The 21,366-nt window shown below is 52.7% G+C and overlaps 1 protein-coding gene across 1 annotated transcript in view; it reads left to right on the plus strand.

The window, feature by feature from the left end:
• Positions 1-21,366, plus strand: part of LOC140402934 (gamma-secretase subunit APH-1A-like) — a 46,211-nt gene that overhangs the window by 19,965 nt on the left and 4,880 nt on the right. The window contains exons 5-6 of the mRNA XM_072490577.1: positions 5,040-5,167; positions 18,931-19,054. Coding sequence (XP_072346678.1) covers positions 5,040-5,167; positions 18,931-19,054 — 252 coding nt within the window. The remainder of the gene's footprint in view (positions 1-5,039; positions 5,168-18,930; positions 19,055-21,366) is intronic.

A 21,366-nucleotide genomic window follows, 5' to 3' on the forward strand; every position in this document is an offset into this window, starting at 1 on the left:
GGCGCCGGAATGTGGCGATGAGGGGCTTTTCACAGTAACTTCATTTGAAGCCTACTTGTGACAATAAGCGATTTTCATTTTGAGGCAGCACGGTAGCATTGTGGATAGCACAATTGCTTCACAGCTCCAAGGTCCCAGGTTCGATTCCCGGCTTGGGTCACTGTCTGTGCGGAGTCTGCACGTTCTCCCCGTGTCTGCGTGGGTTTCCTCCGGGTGCTCCGGTTTCCTCCCACAGTCCGAAGATGTGCAGGTTAGGTGAATTGGCCGTGCTAAATTGTCCCTTAGTGTCCAAAGATGTGCGGGTTAGGTGGATTGGCCGTGCTAAATTGTCCCTTAGTGTCCAAAGATGTGCGGGTTAGGTGGATTGGCCGTGCTAAATTGTCCCTTAGTGTCCAAAATTGCCCTTAGTGTTGGGTGGGGATAGGGTGGAGGTGTTGACCTTGGGTAGGGTGCTCTTTCAAAAAGAGCCGGTGCAGACTTGATGGGCCGAAAGGCCTCCTTCTGCCCTGTAAATTCTATGACGACGCCACCGCCTCCCCCTAATGTCCTCCGCGTCACTCAACTAGTACAGGGTGCAGTTGAAAACTGACATTTTATTTTAGCATGAATGTACCAAAGTACAAAGCGGCATTGATGAGCAGCGAGGCTTCGGGCTCAGTCACTGGGCCCGGCTACACGTCTGGACATGACGCGTAAAGGAATAGCGTATACAATAGGAAAGTGTTGTTGCAACTGTACAAGGCATTGGTGAGGCCGCGCCTGGAGTCTTGTGCAGCGTTTTGGTCCCCGTATTGGAGGAGGGATGTAGCGGCACTGGAGGCAGTTCAGAGGTTCACTAGATTGATCCCGGAGGTGAGGGGCTTGTCGTACGAGGAGAGATTGAACAGTTTAGGCCTATGCTCTCTCTAGCGCTTAGAAGAACGAGGGGAGATCAAATCGAGGTCTACAAGATGCTAAAAGGTCTGGATAAAGTAGACGTGGAGCGGATGCTTCCCCTTGTGGGGCATTCTAAAACCAGAGGTCTTAATCTTAGATTAAGAGGCAGCAAATTTACAACTGATTGGAGGAGACTTCTCCCAAAGGGTTGTGAATCTGTGGAATTCGCTGCCCCCGGAGTGCGGTTGATGCTGGGAGGGTGAGTAAATCTAAGGAAGAGTCAGACAGATTTTTAAATGGCAATGGGTTGAAAGGTTATGGAGGACGGGCAGGACGGGGGAGTTGAGGCCAGGATGGGATCATCCGAGGGCAGCCCGGCGGCGCAGTGGGTTAGCATTGCTGCCTCACGGCGCCGGGGTCCCAGGCTCGATCCCGGCTCTGGGTCACTGTCCGCGCGGCGTTTGCACGTTCTCCCCGTGTCTGCGTGGGTTTCGCCCCCACAACTCGAAGATGTGCAGGGCAGGTGGATTGGTCGCGCTAAATTGCCCCTTCATTGGAAAAAAATGAATTGGATACTCTAAATTAATATTTTTAAAACATCTCTGGCTGTTTTCGCAATCCAGCTCTTGGCCCGTAACATTGTAGGTAGCAGATGAGGAACATGTCAGCCTTGATAGAATGGCGGGGCAGACGTGATGGGCCGAATGGCCTAATTCCGCTCCTATATCTTGCGAACGTATGAGGACGCCATCACACTGCTCACGCACTTCAAAATGGGGAACCCTGCATTTTAAACATCGCCCAGAGCAGAGGCCACAGTCCGGTCAGCTCTGATCGTACTGGATGGCGGAGCAGGCTCGAGTGGCCTCACTCCTAACATGGATAGAGCAGGGACAGGAATGGATGTTGCAGGTTCTGGGGTTTAAGCTCAGAGAAGGAGGCAAAAGAGGGGGAGGTGTGGCGCTGCTAGTCAAGAGCAGTATTACGGAGAGGATGCTAGATGGGGACTCATCTTCCGAGGTAGTATGGGCTGAGGTTAGAAACATGAAAGGAGAGGTCACACTGTTGGGAGTCTTCTATAGGCCTCCAAATAGTTCTAGGGATGTAGAGGAAAGGATGGCGAGGATGATCCTGGATAAGGACGAAAGTAACCGGGTAGTTATTATGGGAGACTTTAACTTTCCAAATATTGACTGGAAAAGATATAGTTCGAGTACATTAGATGGGTCGTTTTTTGTACAGTGTGTGCAGGAGGGTTTCCTGACACAATATGTTGACAGGCCAACAAGAGGCGAGGCCACGTTGGATTTGGTTTTGGGTAATGAACCAGGCCAGGTGTTGGATTTGGAGGTAGGAGAGCACTTTGGGGACAGTGACCACAATTCGGTGACGTTTACGTTAATGATGGAAAGGGATAAGTATACACCGCAGGGCAAGAGTTATAGCTGGGGGAAGGGCAATTATGATGCCATTAGACGTGACTTGGGGGGGATAAGGTGGAGAAGTAGGCTGCAAGTGTTGGGCACACTGGATAAGTGGAGCTTGTTCAAGGATCAGCTACTGCGTGTTCTTGATAAGTATGTACCGGTCAGGCAGGGAGGAAGGCGTCGAGCGAGGGAACCGTGGTTTACCAAAGAAGTGGAATCTCTTGTTAAGAGGAAGAAGGAGGCCTATGTGAAGATGAGGTGTGAAGTTTCAGTTGGGGCGATGGATAGTTACAAGGTAGCGAGGAAGGAACTAAAGAGAGAGCTAAGACGAGCAAGGAGGGGACATGAGAAGTATTTGGCAGGTAGGATCAAGGAAAACCCAAAAGCTTTCTATAGGTATGTCAGGAATAAGCGAATGACTAGGGAAAGAGTAGGACCAGTCAAGGACAGGGATGGGAAGTTGTGTGTGGAGTCTGAAGAGATAGGCGAGATACTAAATGAATATTTTTCGTCAGTATTCACTCAGGAAAAAGATAATGTTGTGGAGGAGAATGCTGAGCCCCAGGCTAATAGAATAGATGGCATTGAGGTACGTAGGGAAGAGGTGTTGGCAATTCTGGACAGGCTCAAAATAGATAAGTCCCCGGGACCTGATGGGATTTATCCTAGGATTCTCTGGGAGGCCAGGGAAGAGATTGCTGGACCTTTGGCTTTGATTTTTATGTCATCATTGGCTACAGGAATAGTGCCAGAGGACTGGAGGATAGCAAATGTGGTCCCTTTGTTCAAAAAGGGGAGCAGAGACAACCCCGGCAACTATAGACCGGTGAGCCTCCCGTCTGTAGTGTGTAAAGTCTTGGAGGGGATTATAAGAGACAAGATTTATAATCATCTAGATAGGAATAATATGATCAGGGATAGTCAGCATGGCTTTGTGAAGGGTAGGTCATGCCTCACAAACCTTATTGAGTTCTTTGAGAAGGTGACTGAACAGGTAGACGAGGGTAGAGCAGTTGATGTGGTGTATATGGATTTCAGCAAAGCGTTTGATAAGGTTCCCCACGGTAGGCTATTGCAGAAAATACGGAGGCTGGGGATTGAGGGTGATTTAGAGATGTGGATCAGAAATTGTCTAGCTGAAAGAAGACAGCTTGACCAACAGGTGGTTGATGGGAAATGTTCAGAATGGAGTTCAGTTACAAGTGGAGCACCACAAGGATCTGTTCTGGGGCCGTTGCTGTTTGTAATTTTTATCAATGACCTAGAGGAAGGTGCAGAAGGGTGGGTGAGTAAATTTGCAGACGATACTAAAGTCGGTGGTGTTGTCGATAGTGTGGAAGGATGTAGCAGGTTACAGAGGGATATAGATAAGCTGCAGAGCTGGGCTGAGAGGTGGCAAATGGAGTTTAATGTAGAGAAATGTGAGGTGATTCACTTTGGAAGGAATAACAGGAATGCGGAATATTTGGCTAATGGTAAAGTTCTTGGAAGTGTGGGTGAGCAGAGGGATCTTGGTGTCCATGTACATAGATCCCTGAAAGTTGCCACCCAGGTTGATAGGGTTGTGAAGAAGGCCTATGGAGTGTTGGCCTTTATTGGTAGAGGGATTGAGTTCCGGAGTCAGGAGGTCATGTTGCAGCTGTACAGAACTCTGGTACGGCCGCATTTGGAGTATTGCGTACAGTTCTGGTCACCGAATTATAGGAAGGACGTGGAGGCTTTGGAGCGGGTGCAGAGGAGATTTACCAGGATGCTGCCTGGTATGGAGGGAAAATCTTATGAGGAAAGGCTGATGGACTTGAGGTTGTTTTCGTTGGAGAGAAGAAGGTTAAGAGGAGACTTAATAGAGGCATACAAAATGATCAGGGGGTTGGATAGGGTGGACAGTGGAGAGCCTTCTCCCGCGGATGGAAATGGCTGGCACGAGGGGACATAACTTTAAACTGAGGGGTAATAGATATAGGACAGAGGTCAGAGGTAGGTTCTTTACGCAAAGAGTAGTGAGGCCGTGGAATTCCCTACCTGCTACAGTAGTGAACTCGCCAACATTGAGGGCATTTAAAAGTTTATTGGATAAACATATGGATGATAATGGCATAGTGTAGGTTAGATGGCTTATGTTTTGGTGCAACATTGTGGGCTGAAGGGCCTGTACTGCGCTGTATCGTTCTATGTTCTCTGTTCTAACTCTCGAGATCTTGGCGTTGTAAGAATCTAGAAATAAAAGAGCGGTTCTTGGTAAAAGTGACTCCGTGAAAGCTAGCGCGGTTGTCGTAAAAACGCATCTGGTCCATTGATGGCCCCCCTTGGGGGTAGGGAGGGCGGGGGGTGGGGGGAGAAATCTGCCGTCCTAACCCGGTCTGGCCCACATGTGACTCGGGCCTGACTCTGAACTGCCCTGTGACGGGGCTGGACGGTGGGGGGGATCTGCCTTCCTAACCCGGTCTGGCCCACATGTGACTCGGGCCTGACTCTGAACTGCCCTGTGACGGGGCTGGACGAGAGGTCTCTGTTGAACCTCCTCCTCTGCGGCGAAAGAAGGCGGTTTGCCGCCAATTCCTCGAATTGGGGGTGCGCGTCGGCCTTGCCAGAGTGAGTCTGCCCCCCCCCCACTCACCGCTCTGACCCCACGTGCAGTGAACGGGGACAACCTACCTTCCAAAGTGCGCCCTCGTCGCCCGCGTTCTCTCCTGCACGCTGCCAGTGGTAACCGAGGTGATTGCCGTCTCTCCGCAGCTTTTCTGACCATGGCCCTCGTTCTCTTGCACACGTTCTGGGGGGTCGTGTTCTTCGACGCCTGCGAGAAGCGGAAGAGGCTGGCACTGGCCGCCGTCGTTCTAAGTCACGCGCTGACGTCGGGCCTGGTGAGTGTACTACTGTTCCACCTAAACAGGGGCCCGTTGGTCCAGGGCTTATGGTTCTCGCTTCGGGTGTCGCGGTCTCGAAATCTGCGAGAGGTCCCGGGTTCAAATCCCGGACGAGCCCTTCGACGAGGTTTTCAGTTGGTCAAGCGACCTGTTTTCTTCGTTGACGTACATAAAAAGCAAGAGGGTAGCCAAGGAAAGGGTTGGCCCACTGAAGGATAGGCAAGGGAATCTATGGGTGGAGCCAGAGGAAATGGGCGAGGTACTAAATGAATACTTTGCATCAGTATTCACCAAAGAGAAGGAATTGGTAGATGTTGAGTCTGGAGAAGGGTGTGTAGATAGCCTGGGTCACATTGAGATCTAAAAAGACGAGGTGTTGGGCATCTTGAAAAATATCAAGGTAGATAAGTCCCCAGGGCCTGATGGGATCTACCCCAGAATACTGAAGGAGGCTAGAGAGGAAATTGCTGAGGCCTTGACAGAAATCTTTGGATCCTCACTGTCTTCAGGTGATGTCCCGGAGGACTGGAGAATAGCCAATGTTGTTCCTCTGTTTAAGAAGGGTAGCAAGGATAATCCAGGGAACTACAGGCCGGTGAGCCTTATGTCAGTTGTAGGGAAATTACTGGAGAGAATTTTTCGAGACCGGATCTACTCCCATTTGGAAGCAAATGGACGTATTAGTGAGAGGCAGCATGGTTTTGTGAAGGGGAGGTCGTGTCTCACTAACTTGATAGAGTTTTTCGAAGAGGTCACAAAGATGATTGATGTAGGTAGGGCAGTGGATGTTGTCTATATGGACTTCATTAAGGCCTTTGACAAGGTCCCTCATGGTAGACTGGTACAAAAGGTGAAGTCACACGGGACCAGGGGTGAGCTGGCAAGGTGGATACAGAACTGGCTAGGTCATAGAAGGCAGAGAGTAGCAATGGAAGGATGCTTTTCTAATTGGAGGGCTGTGATTAGTGGTTTTCTGCAGGGATCAGTGCTGGGACCTTTGCTGTTTGTAGTTATATATAAATGATTTGGCGGAAAATGTAACTGGTCTGATTAGTAAGTTTGCAGACGACACAAAGGTTGGTGGAATTACGGATAGCGATAAGGACTGTCGGAGGATACAGCAGGATTTAGATTGTTTGGAGACTTGGGCGGAGAGATGGCAGATGGAGTTTAATCCAGACAAATGTGAGGTAATGCATTTTGGAAGGTCTAATGCAGGTAGGGAATATACAGTGAATGGTAGAACCCTCAAGAGTATTAAAAGTCTGAGAGATCGAGGTGTACAGGTCCACAGGTCACTGAAAGGGGCAATACAGGTGGAGAAGGTAGTCAAGAAGGCATACGGCATGCTTGCCTTCATTGGCCGGGGCATTGATATAAGAATTGGCAAGTCATGTTGCAGCTGTATAGAACCTTAGTTAGGCCACACTTGGAGTATAGTGTTCAATTCTGGTCGCCACACTACCAGAAGGATGTGGAAGCTTTAGAGAGGGTGCAGAAGAGATTTACCAGAATGTTGCCTGGCATGGAGGGCATTAGCTATGAGGAGCGGTTGAATAAACTCTGTTTGTTCTCGCTGGAACGACGGAGGTTGAGGGGCGACCTAATAGAGGTCTACAAAATTATGAGGGGCATAGACAGAGTGGATAGTCAGAGGCTTTTCCCCAGGGTAGAGGGGTCAATTACTAGGGGGCATAGGTTCAAGGTGCGAGGGGCAAGGTTTAGAGGAGATGTATGAGGCAAGTTTTTTTTACGCAGAGGGTAGTGGGTGCCTGGAACTCGCTACCGGAGGAGGTAGTGGAAGCAGGGACGATAGTGACATTTAAGGGGCATCTTGACAAATACAATGAATAGGATGGGAATAGAGGGATACGGACCCAGGAAGTGTAGAAGATTGTAGTTTAGTCGGGCAGCATGGTCGGCACGGGCTTGGAGGGCCGAAGGGCCTGTTCCTGTGCTGTACATTTCTTTGTTGTTCTTTGTTCTAAACAATTGAGTTGAGTGTAAACAGTGAGAGCCAGTTGGACCAGAATGGATCCTGAGACCGGAACGTGATTCCTTCCACAGTTAAATAGCTGATTAGACTCTGGGCTTGTGGGGTGGGGGGGGACGTTCGAGGGGAAGCAGTGCGGTTAAATTATAACATTTCCGAGAACGTTCAGCCACGTGTGACGCCTTGAGACGGGTATCGTTCGCTTCCTGCGGACGAAACCGAGGTTCTCTTGTTGCTAATTGTGTTTGTCTTAATTTGGCTCTCAAGATGGCGGCCAATACGGTCGCCTTCCTTAATTCTAATTACGTTTTGCTCTAGAGTCGCCAGGTATCTCTCGATACCGCCACAAGGTTCAAAACCGAATACTGATCAAAGACTCGATACACCAGTTAGTAAGGTCAAACTCAATGCTCATTTATTTACACAGACAGTCAAATATACTCATAGATAAAACTCTACAAACTAAACTATCACTACTGCTAAAGCCTATACTTAGCTTCGGGCGCCCACTCAGACAGAGGAACAATGGCCGTTGTCCGGTTCTGAGGCTGCTGGGGTCAGATTGGTACGGAATAACAGCGAGGAGCGTCTGTCTCGTAGCGTGCGTTGTCCTTGGACTTACTTGTTCTGATGCAGCTTTGGCAGGTCTCTCCTTGGTGAGAGCCGGGGCCACAAGAGAGAGATTCTCTCTTGGGGGATTCTTCTTATACCCAAAAGGGGCTTCGCGCGCTTTTGGGCGGGCCTTGAACTTGGCCCCGATTAATTGGGCCGTTTCCCAATCATTCCTATCGATTTCCTCCAATAGAGGGGTGGGTGCCCTGATCGCTGGGCGTGTCCTAGGTGGCCATTGGCCAGCTTTGTCCTGGTCTCCTCTGGCGCCGGGATGTCTGCCTTTGTATTGTTTACTTAAATGTTACCTTTTGTTCCCGGGGATGGGCCATTAGTATGGAAATGGTTTGCAGTATCGGTCTTGTCTGGGAGCTATGGCTCCAATCAACAGACAAACCTTGCACCTGCTTGCTTTCTCAGTATTGTCCATTTCCCCAGCGATCTTTGCAAAGTGTCCATTTTGTAATCGGGAAGTGGCCATCCCAGATGGCTACACACCCTCCTTGTGATCCTCCACGCGAAGCGTGAAGGATCACATTACCGCGTTGTCTTCGTTCCCTGACCAAGCGGGACACCCGTAAGCAGTTCATGGGCTCTACACTGCCCTATCCTATGAAACGCAATTCTTTACCTAAAACCATTTTACGTACATACATCAGTATAAAACTCTACGGGGCGCTCTGACATTCAGGCATGCATCACAAAGTAAAAAAACTGGGACCTCTAACTATTTGGGGCAGCACGGTAGCCTTGTGGATAGCACAATTGCTTCACAGCTCCAGGGTCCCAGGTTCGATTCCGGCTTGGGTCACTGTCTGTGCGGAGTCTGCACGTCCTCCCCGTGTGTGCGTGGGTTTCCTCCGGGTGCTCCGGTTTCCTCCCACAGTCCAAAGATATGCAGGTTAGGTGGATTGGCCATGATAAATTGCCCTTAGTGTCCAAAATTGCCCTTAGTGTTGGGTGGGGTTACTGGGTTATGGGGATAGGGTGGAGGTGTTGACTTTGGGTAGGGTGCTCTTTCCAAGAGCCGGTGCAGACTCGATGGGCTGAATGGCCTCCTTCTGCACTGTAAATTCTATGATCTATGATCTATCCTCAATAAACTATCCTCACTCAAACAATCAAAATAATTCTATAACACTTTAAATGTACAAAATAGCAGCAACACAAGTTTCCCTGGCCTGGCAGTCAGGCACAGACGTTTACATTTCTTTATTGAACAAAACACACACAAAGAGAAGCGGATGCACTTTAATTCATGTGAAGGGGTTTGGGAGTTTGGTGAAGTCCGAAAATAGGGGACCTAAACGAGTATTCCGGGGTGCGAGAGCGGCAGGCTCTCCTTCGCCATTTTCTGATTCTAAGTCTCTGCACGACAAAATATCGCCAGTACTAAGAGGGCTTCTACTATGTAGGATAGTGAATACCAGGTGATAAACCTATCACACCAGGTCGGGGTATCGTTAACTGTCTTCGGGCTAACTATCTCGGGGTTCTGTGTATGGCGGGGTGGGAATCATTCATGGCCTGTGTGGTAGGGGTCAGGGGGGTAGCGTCCGTGCGCAACTGAAGGGATCCCGCTAAGATCCAGGTGAAAAAGATGGAGGTAGTCTTCATCTTTCCCTCTTTCTGTCGTCTTCTTTGTCTTCCTCTGGGTTTCCTGAAGTTCCGGAGTTCTATGGACACCAGCATAATATCTGTTATTATCTTGCTTAAGATCTCATATGTCTGTCTGTCCTTTGTTGCCAATTACCCATTATGATTGGTCACCATCTGTGACTCCCTTTTTTAAACCAAATATTTGGGACAAGACATCCGAGAATAATACTGACACAGCGCGAGCCTTCTCGCAGCCTGTGCGATCTACCATCCTCGTGTTGGAGGATGTAAACAGCATACGGAAGCGACCTAAGGGTCGCCAAAAACAAACAAAAGAATTTCGAACTGAAAGTGCCAAAATGGGGTGCGTATGCGCGGGTAAGAAATGGGTGGAATCCTCGGGTAGGATGGTGATCAGTGCCGTATGTGCTCTACCCGAGCGTAGCTGACCGGAGCTGGGGGATCCTCAGGCAGGGCGGGGACCAGTGCCGTTTCTCCACTGCCTGAGCAACCGGCAAGAACGGGTAAGAATGTGGTTGTCGTAGGGGCTGCCTCTCGTGATCGAATCAGGAGAGTAGCTATGAGTAGTGTCTGTCGACAAACTAGTTCCTCTGAACGGTTGTCTGGGGACAAACTTGTTCCATTAACGGGCATTGGGCGACAAAACGGTGGTGGCGTGGGGCCATGAAAAACTTCCAAATTTACAAACATGTACATTAAACGAACAAACATACAACAAACACGGTGCAGGTTCCATCAGAAAGGACACCATGGGTGAAATTCTCCGGTATCGGCCCGATGTCCGCCAACCGGCGCAAAAACAGCGCAAATCAGTCGGGCATAGCGCCGCCCCAAAGGTGCGGAATCCTCCGCATCTTGGGGGGTCCAGCCCCAACCTTGAGGGGCTAGGCCCGCGCCAGACTAATTTCCGCCCCGCCAGCTGGCGGGAAAGGCCTTTGTTGCCCCGCCAGCTGGCGCGGAAATGACATCTCCGGGCGGCGCATGCGCGGGAGCGTCAGCGGCCGCTGACAGTTTCCCGCGCATGCGCAGTGGAGGGGGTCTCTTCCGCCTCCGCCATGGTGGAGACCGTGGCGAAGGCGGAAGGAAAAGAGTGCCCCCACGGCACAGGCCCGCCCGCGGATCGGTGGGCCCCGATCGCGGGCCAGGCCACCGTGGGGGCACCCCCCCCCCCCCCGCGGGGCCAGATCGCCCCGCGCGCCGCCCCCGCCCCCCCCCCCCCCCCGAGGACTCCGGAGCCCGCCCGCGCCGCCTTGTCCCGCCGGCAAGGGAGGTGGTTTAATCCACGTCGGCGGGGCAGGCATCCTAGCAGCAGGACTTCGGCCCATCCGGGCTGGAGAATAGCGGGGGAGGGGGGGGGGGGGGCGGTGACAACCGGCGCAGCCCAATTCGGCAACCGGCGGGGGCGGGATTCACGCCAGCCCCCGGCAATTCTCCGACCAGGCGGGGGGGGGGGGGTCGGAGAATCTCGCCCCATATCTCTCCATCGGTTCCTTTTTTTTCCCCATCATCTGGACACCTCATTGATCAGTAGCGAACAGGGTCGCAAAGGGATTTTTTTGGTGGGAGTCAGACTCTATGTCATCATCTTCTCTCGGCTGCCATACTCTTGACTGGAGTAGTTTGGCTAAAGCTGCTTGGGGCGAATTGGGGTCCATCTCATTCCGGATGAGCCTGAACGAATTGTCTCGGTGCCAGAATCGTGTGTCGAGGTTGGAGCTGCTAGGCTGTAAACCGTAATTGTCGGGCGGTGGGTCTGGGTCAGGGGCTTTGACGTACGTGATTTCGAAGGGGTCACTGGAATCATGCTCGGATTCTCTGGGAGTGGGGCCTGGTGCAGGGGTGTAATCATAACGTGGTGTGCTGTGGCTGTCGTCGTTGCTATCGCTATCACTGTCGCTGTCGCTGCTGGTTGAAGGAAGGGAGAGGCGGAGTTGTACCTCTGGGGGCGGAGTTGAAGATGTGCCTGAGGACCGGCTGGGACTGTAGGAATGTGTCATCTGTGGGCGGGGAGTGTTCGTCTGCTGCTGCGAGCACGATGTGGTGTGCATGGTTGTTCTGCGAGCCATAAGCCTAAAGCTGGTTCATGTGAAACCACGCAGACTTGCCGTTGGGATATGTGATCTTGTATATACCGAGGGGCTGACTTTGTCTGAAATGGAGTACGGTCCGGAGAATTTGGGGGAAAGGAATGAACTGGGGTTGTATAGGGAAAGCATCACTTGCTGCCCTACTACAAACTCGGTGGCGTGTACCGTTTTATCGAAACAAGCCTTGCTTTGTTTCCTCCTGGTCCCAAGTCTCACAGCTGCTGCGAGCTGGGCTGCCTTTATATTCTCAATAAGCTGCTGTACAGCATTTTCATGCGTGAGGGCGGTGACTGTGGGGCTGGCCAAATCCAGTCCTAATAAACACTCTGTCCCTTTCAGAGGGCATCCGGTCATGAGGGTGTGGGGGGTGTATCCTGTGGACGTGGATACCGTGTTTCGTAGGAACATTAAAGCAAATGGGAGAACTGAATCCCAGGTACTGCTGTTCTGTTGCACCATTTTCCTGGGGGTGGTTTTTAGAGTTCTGTTCATCCTCTCCACAATGCTGCTTGACTGGGGGTGGTAGGCTGTGTGAAACTTCTGCCTAATTCCGAAAATTGTGAGAACGTTTTTCATTACTCGTCCTGTAAAATGGGAGCCTTGAACGGACTCTATACTGCGTGGGAGGCTCCATCTTGTCCCGTGAAATGGGAGCCTTGATCGGACTCTATACTGCATGGGAGGCTCCATCTTGTGACGATGTGCTGTGTTAAGATTTTAGCTGTTGTCTCGGCCGTATTCGTTCTGGATGGAAAAGCTTCCACCCATTTTGTGAAGGCGTCGATGACCACCAGCAGATACTTCTAACCATTTCTGCAGGGGGGTAGGGGTCCTATGTAATGTATCTGCAAATTCGTCCAGGGGCGGTTAACGGGGCAGGTGTGACTAAGCTGAGCCTTTCTTGCATATCTGTCATAGAACATAGAACATAGAAAATACAGCACAGAACAGGCCCTTCGGCCCACGATGTTGTGCCGAACCTTTGTCCTAGATTAATCATAGATTATCGTTGAATTTACAGTGCAGAAGGAGGCCATTCGGCCCTTTGAGTCTGCACCGGCTCTTGGAAAGAGCACCCTACCCAAACTCAACACCTCCACCCAACACCAAGGGCAATTTTGGAAACCAAGGGCAATTTATCATGGCCAATCCACCTAACCTGCACATCTTTGGACTGTGGGAGGAAACCGGAGCACCCGGATGAAACCCACGCAGACACGGGGAGGATGTGCAGACTCCGCACAGACAGTGATCCAAGCCGGAATCGAACATGGGACCCTGGAGCTGTGAAGCAATTGTGCTATCCACAATGCTGCCGTGCTGCCCATATATAATACATATAGGGTTCTGTTCTTTGCAGACAAACAGAACATGTACACACATTGCACCTTTTTCAGCTAATCAAAATAGCTGACAGCCATTCGCTGGTTCATTCATCTGGGCAATGTCGTGACCAATCAGAATCAAGCTGCATGCTTTAAATTTCAAACAATGCTCGGCAGTTAACTGTCAGTCACCATCAACTGGTGCATTCTCCACGGCAATGCCTCTACCAGAGTTCACTTGCCACCTAATCAGCAGTCCGGATTGTTCTGGGCACAGATCAAGCAATTCTCTTTGTAGTGAGCAATATCGGCTTTTAAATCGGGCCACCAGCAGAGGTCTGAGGTGGGCTAGGGTGGGTTCAATGCCCTGGTGTCCATGATTGTCATGGAACTGACAAATAATCTGGCTCCTGTCCTGGCTGGGATCTACATAAATGCCTTCTTTTAAAATCACACCGTCATGTGTGGTTATTGCGTTCTTAATCTTATCGTACAGGGCTGGGAAGGTTCCTTTTAAAACTTCCCTGAGTTTTTCCTCTTCCTTCTGTGCCTTTGCTAGATCCTGCATATTGGTCTGAGACCTGAACCGCGTGTACTGGGGTGCTCTCGGGGGGGGGGGGGGGGGGGGGGGGGGTGTTCCAGAAGTAACCATGTCTGGAACCTGCCTTCGCTAGGGTGTCTGCTTTAACGTTACCGGGGGGGGGGGGAGAAAGGTGATTACTGCGAACTTTAATTATGCCATATTTCCTATTTTTGGCTGTCTCTAGGATATGTCTGAGTAATGGGGCTGAGGGTAGGGGCTTTCCGTCTGCGGAAATGAATCCTCTAGTTTCCCACAGGGGGAGGAATTCCGTCAAACTATTACAGACATACAAGCTGTTCGAATAGATGTCTGCTGGGGTCGGGAACGAGTCGGGGTCGTCTACAATATAAGCGATTGCTGCCAGTTCTACTGCCTGCGAGCCTAAGTGTCCTGGCAACTTTAATGAAATCTCATCTCGGGCGCGTCCCTGCGCGTCCTCTACATAAATGCCGCAACCGGTGATTCTCTTTCTGTTCAAAACTGTGGAGGAGCCGCCCACATAAATTTTCAGGGGTGCGCACGTCTCTGTGGGCTGGGGTCTCTGGGGTGTATTATCTGTTTTCCTGGAAGGTGTTTTGGGTATAAATGGGTCTGTGTTGTGCTTTGTGGTGATGATCTCACACTCGTGGGGTATCTGCATATTGCAAATTATCGGCTAGGAAAGTGTGGGTCTTGGTTCTTTTAACTGTGATGTCCCCTCCCTGTAAAAGAAGGGTCCAACGGGCTGCGTGGATTTGGCTGACTGTGCCATCTTTAAGTCGACCGTCTAACAATAGCTGTGTTGGGGTGTGTTCAGTGAGAATGGTGATGGGGTTGAGTGCTGCAATGTAGGCGAAGTACTGTACTGCCCAAAAAACTGCGAGCAGGTGCCTTTCGCAGGCAGAAAATCCTTGCTCCACGGGGTCTAACACGCGTGAGGCGTATGCTAGGGGCATAATTGGTCGTGGCGTTCCTGGAGGAGCACGGCCGAAAGGGTTCGGTCGGTGCTTGCTACTTCGATTGCGTACGGGGAAAGTGAATCTGGGACCTGCAATGCGGGGGCTGTGCTGAGGGCTCTTTTTAAAGCATCCACGGCATCCGTGTGCTGTGGGAGCCATTCCCAAGGTGCCTGTTTCTCGAGAAGGTCGGATAGGGGCGCTGCTTTTGTGGCGAAACCGTCGATGCGGCTTCGGCAGTAGCCAACCAGTCCTAGAAATGACCGGAGGGCTGAGACATTGTGGGGAAGGGGCAATTTGACGATCGAGTCAGTTCTCTTTTGCTCGATCTCGCGTTTACCATGCGTGATTACTGTACCCAAGTAAATCACTTTTTCCTGCAAGATCTTGCCCTTCTTGGGGACGACTTTACATCCAATCTGTTTTAGGAGTCCTAGGAGTTCGGCGAGAAGCGAAATGTGCTCTCCCTTTGTGTCTGTCTGCAGTACCAAGTCATCTACACACTGGACCAGACAATCGGGTCGGGAAAATTTTGCTAATCCATTTGCCAGCTGTCGGTGGAAAACAGATTGGGAGTTGTGGAAGGCACGTCCACGTGTATTGTTGTCCCTGGAATGTAAAGGCAAATTTGTATTGGCACGCTTTATCCAATGGAATGGACCAAAAGCCATTGCTGATGTCCAAAACCGAAAAGAATTTTGACTGGAGTCCCTGTTTGAGCATGGTCTCGGGACTCGTGGCTACGGTCGGGGCTGCTACTGGGGTTAATTTGTTCAGTTCCTGGTAATCAATGGTCAGTCGCCATGATCCATCGGGTTTCCTGACTGGCCAAATTGGTGCGTTGTTCGTGGAGGCTACTGATCGGAGTACGCCTTGATCAAGCGGACTCTCTATTACTTTTGAAATTTCTCCCTCTGCCTCTTGGGGAAAACCGCACTGCTTTTGGGGTCTGGGGTCGGGACCTGTAATGTTCACCAAGCCAGCTATCTTGCCACAGCCGTGCTTGTTCTGTGCAAATGCTGCTGTGTGTTGCTGCAGGACTTCCCTAACCTGTTTGTCCTGACTAATGGCTCGAGGGTCAAACCAGAAGTCTCCTACTGAGCTAATTCTGTTTGCATAGTCTCCAAAGGTGAGCGTGGCGGGGGCTCGTGCTGCCTTTGCCATTCTCCAAACGCGTTTATTAACTGGATCGAAAGAGAGGTTGTGGGAGCTCAGATGTCTCTGGTAGATCGACCAAAACTACAGGGTGTTTTGTTGTAATGTTCCCTATTTGTATCGCTACAGGGGCTGTGCTGTGTCCTTGTTGTAAATGACCTGTAAAACCGCTGAGTGTGATGGTGTCTGTGGTGGGCCACGTGTCTCGCTGAAACATCGTGGAGGAATTGAGTGTGGTGCGGGACCCTCCTGTGTCCCAAAGAAATTCTACGGGGTGTCCCCGGACTTTGCCTGCTACTACCGGACTTGTCCCAAAGGGTGTCACAGACCCAAGTTGGGGAACCCGAACACCGTCAGTCGGTGCTGTTCATGTCTGCATTCTCTGAACGGGCGCTAACGCTATGGATCGGCTTTGCCCTATTCTTGTTTGGGGTGCCTGTCTGTTGGCTTCTCTGCTGCTTTTGGGGCGCTTGACACTCTCGTGCAAAGTATCCTAATTGTCCACAGTTGTAACGTTCCTGAGCTTTGGGCTGGGGTGGGCTGTTCCTGCCCTCATTTACCCATGCGGGGTTCTGGTGCGCTTTAACTGGATTCATATCTGCCTGCTCTTCCTCGGGTTTTGCAAATGCGGTTTTGCCTTGGACGGATTGTTCCCAAGCGCGGGACAATCTCTTCAAAACCTATTTCTCGTTGTGGGCCTCGGCTGAGGGGTCGTAATTTGCGCAAGCTCTCTGTCCTGCGTCTGTCGCGTGGGAGACTAGGATGCGAGTCCATTTGGCCATGTTATCTGGGGACAAATGGGCGCGGGCTAACTCTCCGAAAACTGCTGTGAAGTTATCCACAAGCGTCCAGCAAACGCTGTGGGGTGCTCGGTTTTCTTTTGCTTACACTTGTTTAGGCCTTCTACGGGGTCTCCTCTGTTATAGCCGATCGCATCTAGGATCGCTGTGTGCATCTCTTAGAGTGTGCCTCCTCCTACATTCTGTGGGTCGGGAAGGGCTGCCACGACTGAAGGGTCGATCGAGGCTTAAAACTGTGAGCTTCACTTGCTCCTTTTCATCCAGGCCGTACATGGTAGCCTGCTGTTTAACTCTAGCGAAAAACTGGTGGGGGTCTGATGTGGGAAGGAACGGTGTAATTTTTCCACACGCGTCCCGTAATTGGGTCACAGTTAACGGGGTTGTATACAGGAAATCCGCGTCTCCTTCCGGCACTTGGCGTGATCTACTGAGCTCTGCCTTTGTTCCGTCGTGGAAGTGTGGAGCGCTCATAGGGCTACTTTCAAATCATTGCACTGTTTCTGCAATTTCTCTACCTGTTGCTCGGTTTCTTGTCTTACCAAGACCGCACGTTGTGTGTCCTAGTAGGCCATATCATATTGGGTCTGAAAACTACTCAAACAGGCGAGACAAGACTGGTGTGCCCGCTTGGCATCATCCACCTCTCTGTCCCTCGCTGCTAACTGTTCTCTCAAATCTTTATTCTCTTTCTCAAAGTCGCTCACATCTCCCTCACCACTTCTGTCTCTCTCCTCACTCTCTCTACGGTGCGTCCTAACGACCTCCTCTGTGCCTCGCAATTGTGCCAAGCAGGGCACGATTGCCATCGGCAAGTGAGCTTTCCTTGAGCTGCTCTTGTGGATCTCTGTCCGGTTCTCCCACCAAGTATGTCCTATACTCCCGGGACCTGTTTCATCATTCGCGCAGAGTTCGTTCCAAAGGGGCCATCCTTTCCCTTTGAGGTACTTTCTGATTTCCTCTTCCCATACGGGACACTGTCCTACTCTACTGGTCGCTGCGACCTCGAATACCTGGGGGTTCATAAGGCGTTCCATTGCCTTCATTGCCATTTTCTCGATCTGGGTTCTCTACTGAATTTGGAACAGGGGGTGATAAAAGTGGTGATGTAAACACGGGTACGGCTTATTTCTAATTTCTGGCCTACAAAACTCCTGACCGTTTTACGCAACAAAATCTCTCAGGTTTACGTTGTATCCCTGTTAGTACGCATGCATTAACACACTTCCGAATCTCAGAGGTTTGATCAGTATTGTTCTTACACTTGTGGTTTTTCTGTTTCTAATTGGATTCCAATTCAAATTTGGCTTCTCTCGGAGTGGTTAGGCCACTTCTAAGTCGAGTCCCGCCAGGTGTCGCCAGTAAATGTTGCTAATTGTGTTTCACTTAATTTTTTCGCTCTAGAGTCGCCAGGTATCTCTCGATACCGCCACAAGGTTCAAAACTGAATACTGATCAAGGACTCGATACACCGGTTAGTTAGTTCAAACTCAATGCTTATTTATTTACACACACACAGTTAAATATACTCATGCATGAAACTCTACAAACTAAACTATCACTACTGCTAAAGCCTATACTTAGCTTCGGGCGCCCACTCAGTCAGAGGAACAATGGCCGGTGTTCGGTGCTGGGGTCGGATTGGTACGGAATAACATCTAGGAGCGTCTGTCTGGTAGCGTGCGTTGACCTTGGACTTACTTGTTCTGGTGTTGCTGTTGGGCAGGTCTCTCCTCGGTGAGAGCCGGGGCCGCAAGAGGGCGATTCTCTCTTGGGGGATTCTTCTTATACCCAAAAGGGGCTTCGCGCGCTTTTGGGCGGGCCTTGAACTTGGCCCCGATTAATTGGGCCGTTTCCCAATCGTTCCTATCGATTTCCTCCAATAAAGGGGTGGATGCCCTGATCGCTGGGCGTGTCCTAGGTGGCCGTCGGCCAGCTTTGTTCTGGTCTCCTCTGGCGCCGGGGTGTCTGTCTTGGTATTGTTTACTTAAATGTTACTCTTGTTCCCGGAGATGGGCCATTAGTACGGAAATGGTTTGCAGTATCGGTCTTGTCTGGGAGCTGCGGCTCCAATCAACAGACAAACCTTGCACCTGCTTGCTTTCTCAGCATTGTCCATTTTCCCAGCAATCTTTGCAAAGTGTCCATTTTGTAATCGGGAAGTGGCCATCCCAGATGGCTGCACTCTGTTGCCTGCGGAGTGGGGGGGGGGGGGGGGGGGGCGCCCTGAAGTTCCAATGGGCCTGTAGAAAGGCAAGGTTTTTTCTCCTCCCTCCCCCTCTCCCTGTCGCTTCTCCTCCCCGATTTCCAGTTTCGGCGCGCGTCGATGAACGTCCTTCATCGCCACCGTCCTTCCCAGCCGTCTCCACGGCTGGATTGGCCGTGATAAGTTGCCCCCTTGGGTGTCCGGGGATGGGGTTCCGGGGATATTTGGGGGGGGGGGGGGCAGGGGCAGACGGGGAAGCGGACATGGGTGGAGTGTTCGTTCAATGGGTGGACTCGATTTGGCCGAACGGCCTCCTTGGGCGCCGTCGGGATTCCGTGGTCTGTCCCGACGCGGAGAACTTTCCGATCACATCCGTACACTGTTCTTCTGCCTTGCCTGCTGGAACTGACCTTTCCATTCCCTCTGCTTCCCCCCCCCCCCACCACCCAGACGTTCCTAAATCCCTGGTATGAGGGGAGCCTCCTTCCGATTTATGGCATCACGGTTGCCATGGGAGCCTGGGCCTATTTCACAGCAGGAGGGTCAGTGCAGAATATCTGGCGCTGTGTCACATGTAAGTACACGCGGTGTCCCCATTTCCTGCCCCAGTTTTTTTCTCTCGCCCTCCCTCTTCCTTCTCTCTCTCTCGTGCTCTCTCTTCTCTCTCTCTCTCTCTCGCGCTCTCTCTTCTCTTGTGCTCTCTCTTTTTAAAAAAAAAAAAAAAATTTAAGGGTACCCAATTCATTTTTTTCCAATTAAGGGGCAATTTAGCGTGGCCAATCCACCTGCCCTGCACATCTTTGGGTTGTGGGGTCGAAACCCACGCAGACACGGGGAGAATGTGCAAACCCCACATGGGCAGTGACCCAGAGCCCGGATCGAACCTGGGACCTAAGTGCCGTGAGGCAGCAGTGCTAACCCACTGCGCCACCGTGCTGCCCTTCGCGCTCGCTCTGCCTTTCTCTCGCGCACGCGCTCTCTCGCGCTCGCTCTCTCTCGCGCACGCGCTCTCTCGCGCTCGCTCTCTCTCGCGCACGCGCTCTCTCGCGCTCGCTCTCTCTCGCGCTCGCTCTCTCTCGCGCTCGCTCACTCTCGCGCTCGCTCTCTCTCGCGCACGCTCTCTCTCGCGCTCGCTCTCTCTCGCGCTCGCTCTATCTCGCGCTCGCTCACTCTCGCGCTCGCTCATTCTCGCGCTCGCTCACTCTCGCGCTCGCTCACTCTCGCGCTCGCTCACTCTCGCGCTCGCTCTCTCTCGCGCTCGCTCTCTCTCGCGCTCGCTCTCTCTCGCGCTCGCTCTCTCTCGCGCTCGCTCTCTCTCGCGCTCGCTCTCTCTCGCGCTCGCTCTCTCTCGCGCTCGCTCTCTCTCGCGCTCGCTCTCTCTCGCGCTCGCTCTCTCTCGCGCTCGCTCTCTCTCGCGCTCGCTCTCTCTCGCGCTCGCTCTCTCTCGCGCTCGCTCTCTCTCGCGCTCGCTCTCTCTCGCGCTCGCTCTCTCTCGCGCTCGCTCTCTCTCGCGCTCGCTCTCTCTCGCGCTCGCTCTCTCGCGCTCGCTCTCTCGCGCTCGCTCTCTCTCGCGCTCGCTCTCTCTCGCGCTCGCTCTCTCTCGCGCTCGCTCTCTCTCGCGCTCGCTCTCTCTCGCGCTCGCTCTCTCTCGCGCTCGCTCTCTCTCGCGCTCGCTCTCTCTCGCGCTCGCTCTCTCTCGCGCTCGCTCTCTCTCGCGCTCGCTCTCTCTCGCGCTCGCTCTCTCTCGCGCTCGCTCTCTCTCGCGCTCGCTCTCTCTCGCGCTCGCTCTCTCTCGCGCTCGCTCTCTCTCGCGCTCGCTCTCTCTCGCGCTCGCTCTCTCGCGCGCTCGCTCTCTCGCGCGCTCGCTCTCTCTCGCGCTCGCTCTCGCTCGCTCTCTCGCTCGCTCTCTCGCTCGCTCTCTCGCTCGCTCTCGCGCTCGCTCTCGCGCTCGCTCTCGCGCGCTCGCTCTCTCTCTCGCGCTCGCTCTCGCTCTCTCTCTCGCGCTCGCTCTCGCTCTCTCTCTCGCGCTCGCTCTCGCGCTCGCTCTCGCTCTCTCTCTCGCGCTCGCTCTCTCTCTCGCGCTCGCTCTCTCTCTCGCGCTCGCTCTCTCTCTCGCGCTCGCTCTCTCTCTCGCGCTCGCTCTCTCTCTCGCGCTCGCTCTCTCTCTCGCGCTCGCTCTCTCTCTCGCGCTCGCTCTCTCTCTCGCGCTCGCTCTCTCTCTCGCGCTCGCTCTCTCTCTCGCGCTCGCTCTCTCTCTCGCGCTCGCTCTCTCTCGCGCTCGCTCTCTCTCTCGCGCTCGCTCTCTCTCTCGCGCTCGCTCTCTCTCTCGCGCTCGCTCTCTCTCTCGCGCTCGCTCTCTCTCTCGCGCTCGCTCTCTCTCTCGCGCTCGCTCTCTCTCTCGCGCTCGCTCTCTCTCTCGCGCTCGCTCTCTCTCTCGCGCTCGCTCTCTCTCGCGCTCGCTCTCTCTCTCGCGCTCGCTCTCTCTCTCGCGCTCGCTCTCTCTCTCGCGCTCGCTCTCTCTCTCGCGCTCGCTCTCTCTCTCGCGCTCGCTCTCTCTCTCGCGCTCGCTCTCTCTCTCGCGCTCGCTCTCTCTCTCGCGCTCGCTCTCTCTCTCGCGCTCGCTCTCTCGCGCGCTCGCTCTCTCGCGCGCTCGCTCTCTCTCGCGCTCGCTCTCTCTCTCGCGCTCGCTCTCTCGCTCGCTCTCGCGCTCGCTCTCGCTCTCTCTCTCGCGCTCGCTCTCGCTCTCTCTCTCGCGCTCGCTCTCTCTCTCGCGCTCGCTCTCTCTCTCGCGCTCGCTCTCTCTCTCGCGCTCGCTCTCTCTCTCGCGCTCGCTCTCTCTCTCGCGCTCGCTCTCTCTCTCGCGCTCGCTCTCTCTCTCGCGCTCGC

The sequence above is a fragment of the Scyliorhinus torazame genome, chromosome 26 (assembly GCF_047496885.1).
Source record: "Scyliorhinus torazame isolate Kashiwa2021f chromosome 26, sScyTor2.1, whole genome shotgun sequence".
Lineage (NCBI taxonomy): Eukaryota > Metazoa > Chordata > Chondrichthyes > Carcharhiniformes > Scyliorhinidae > Scyliorhinus > Scyliorhinus torazame.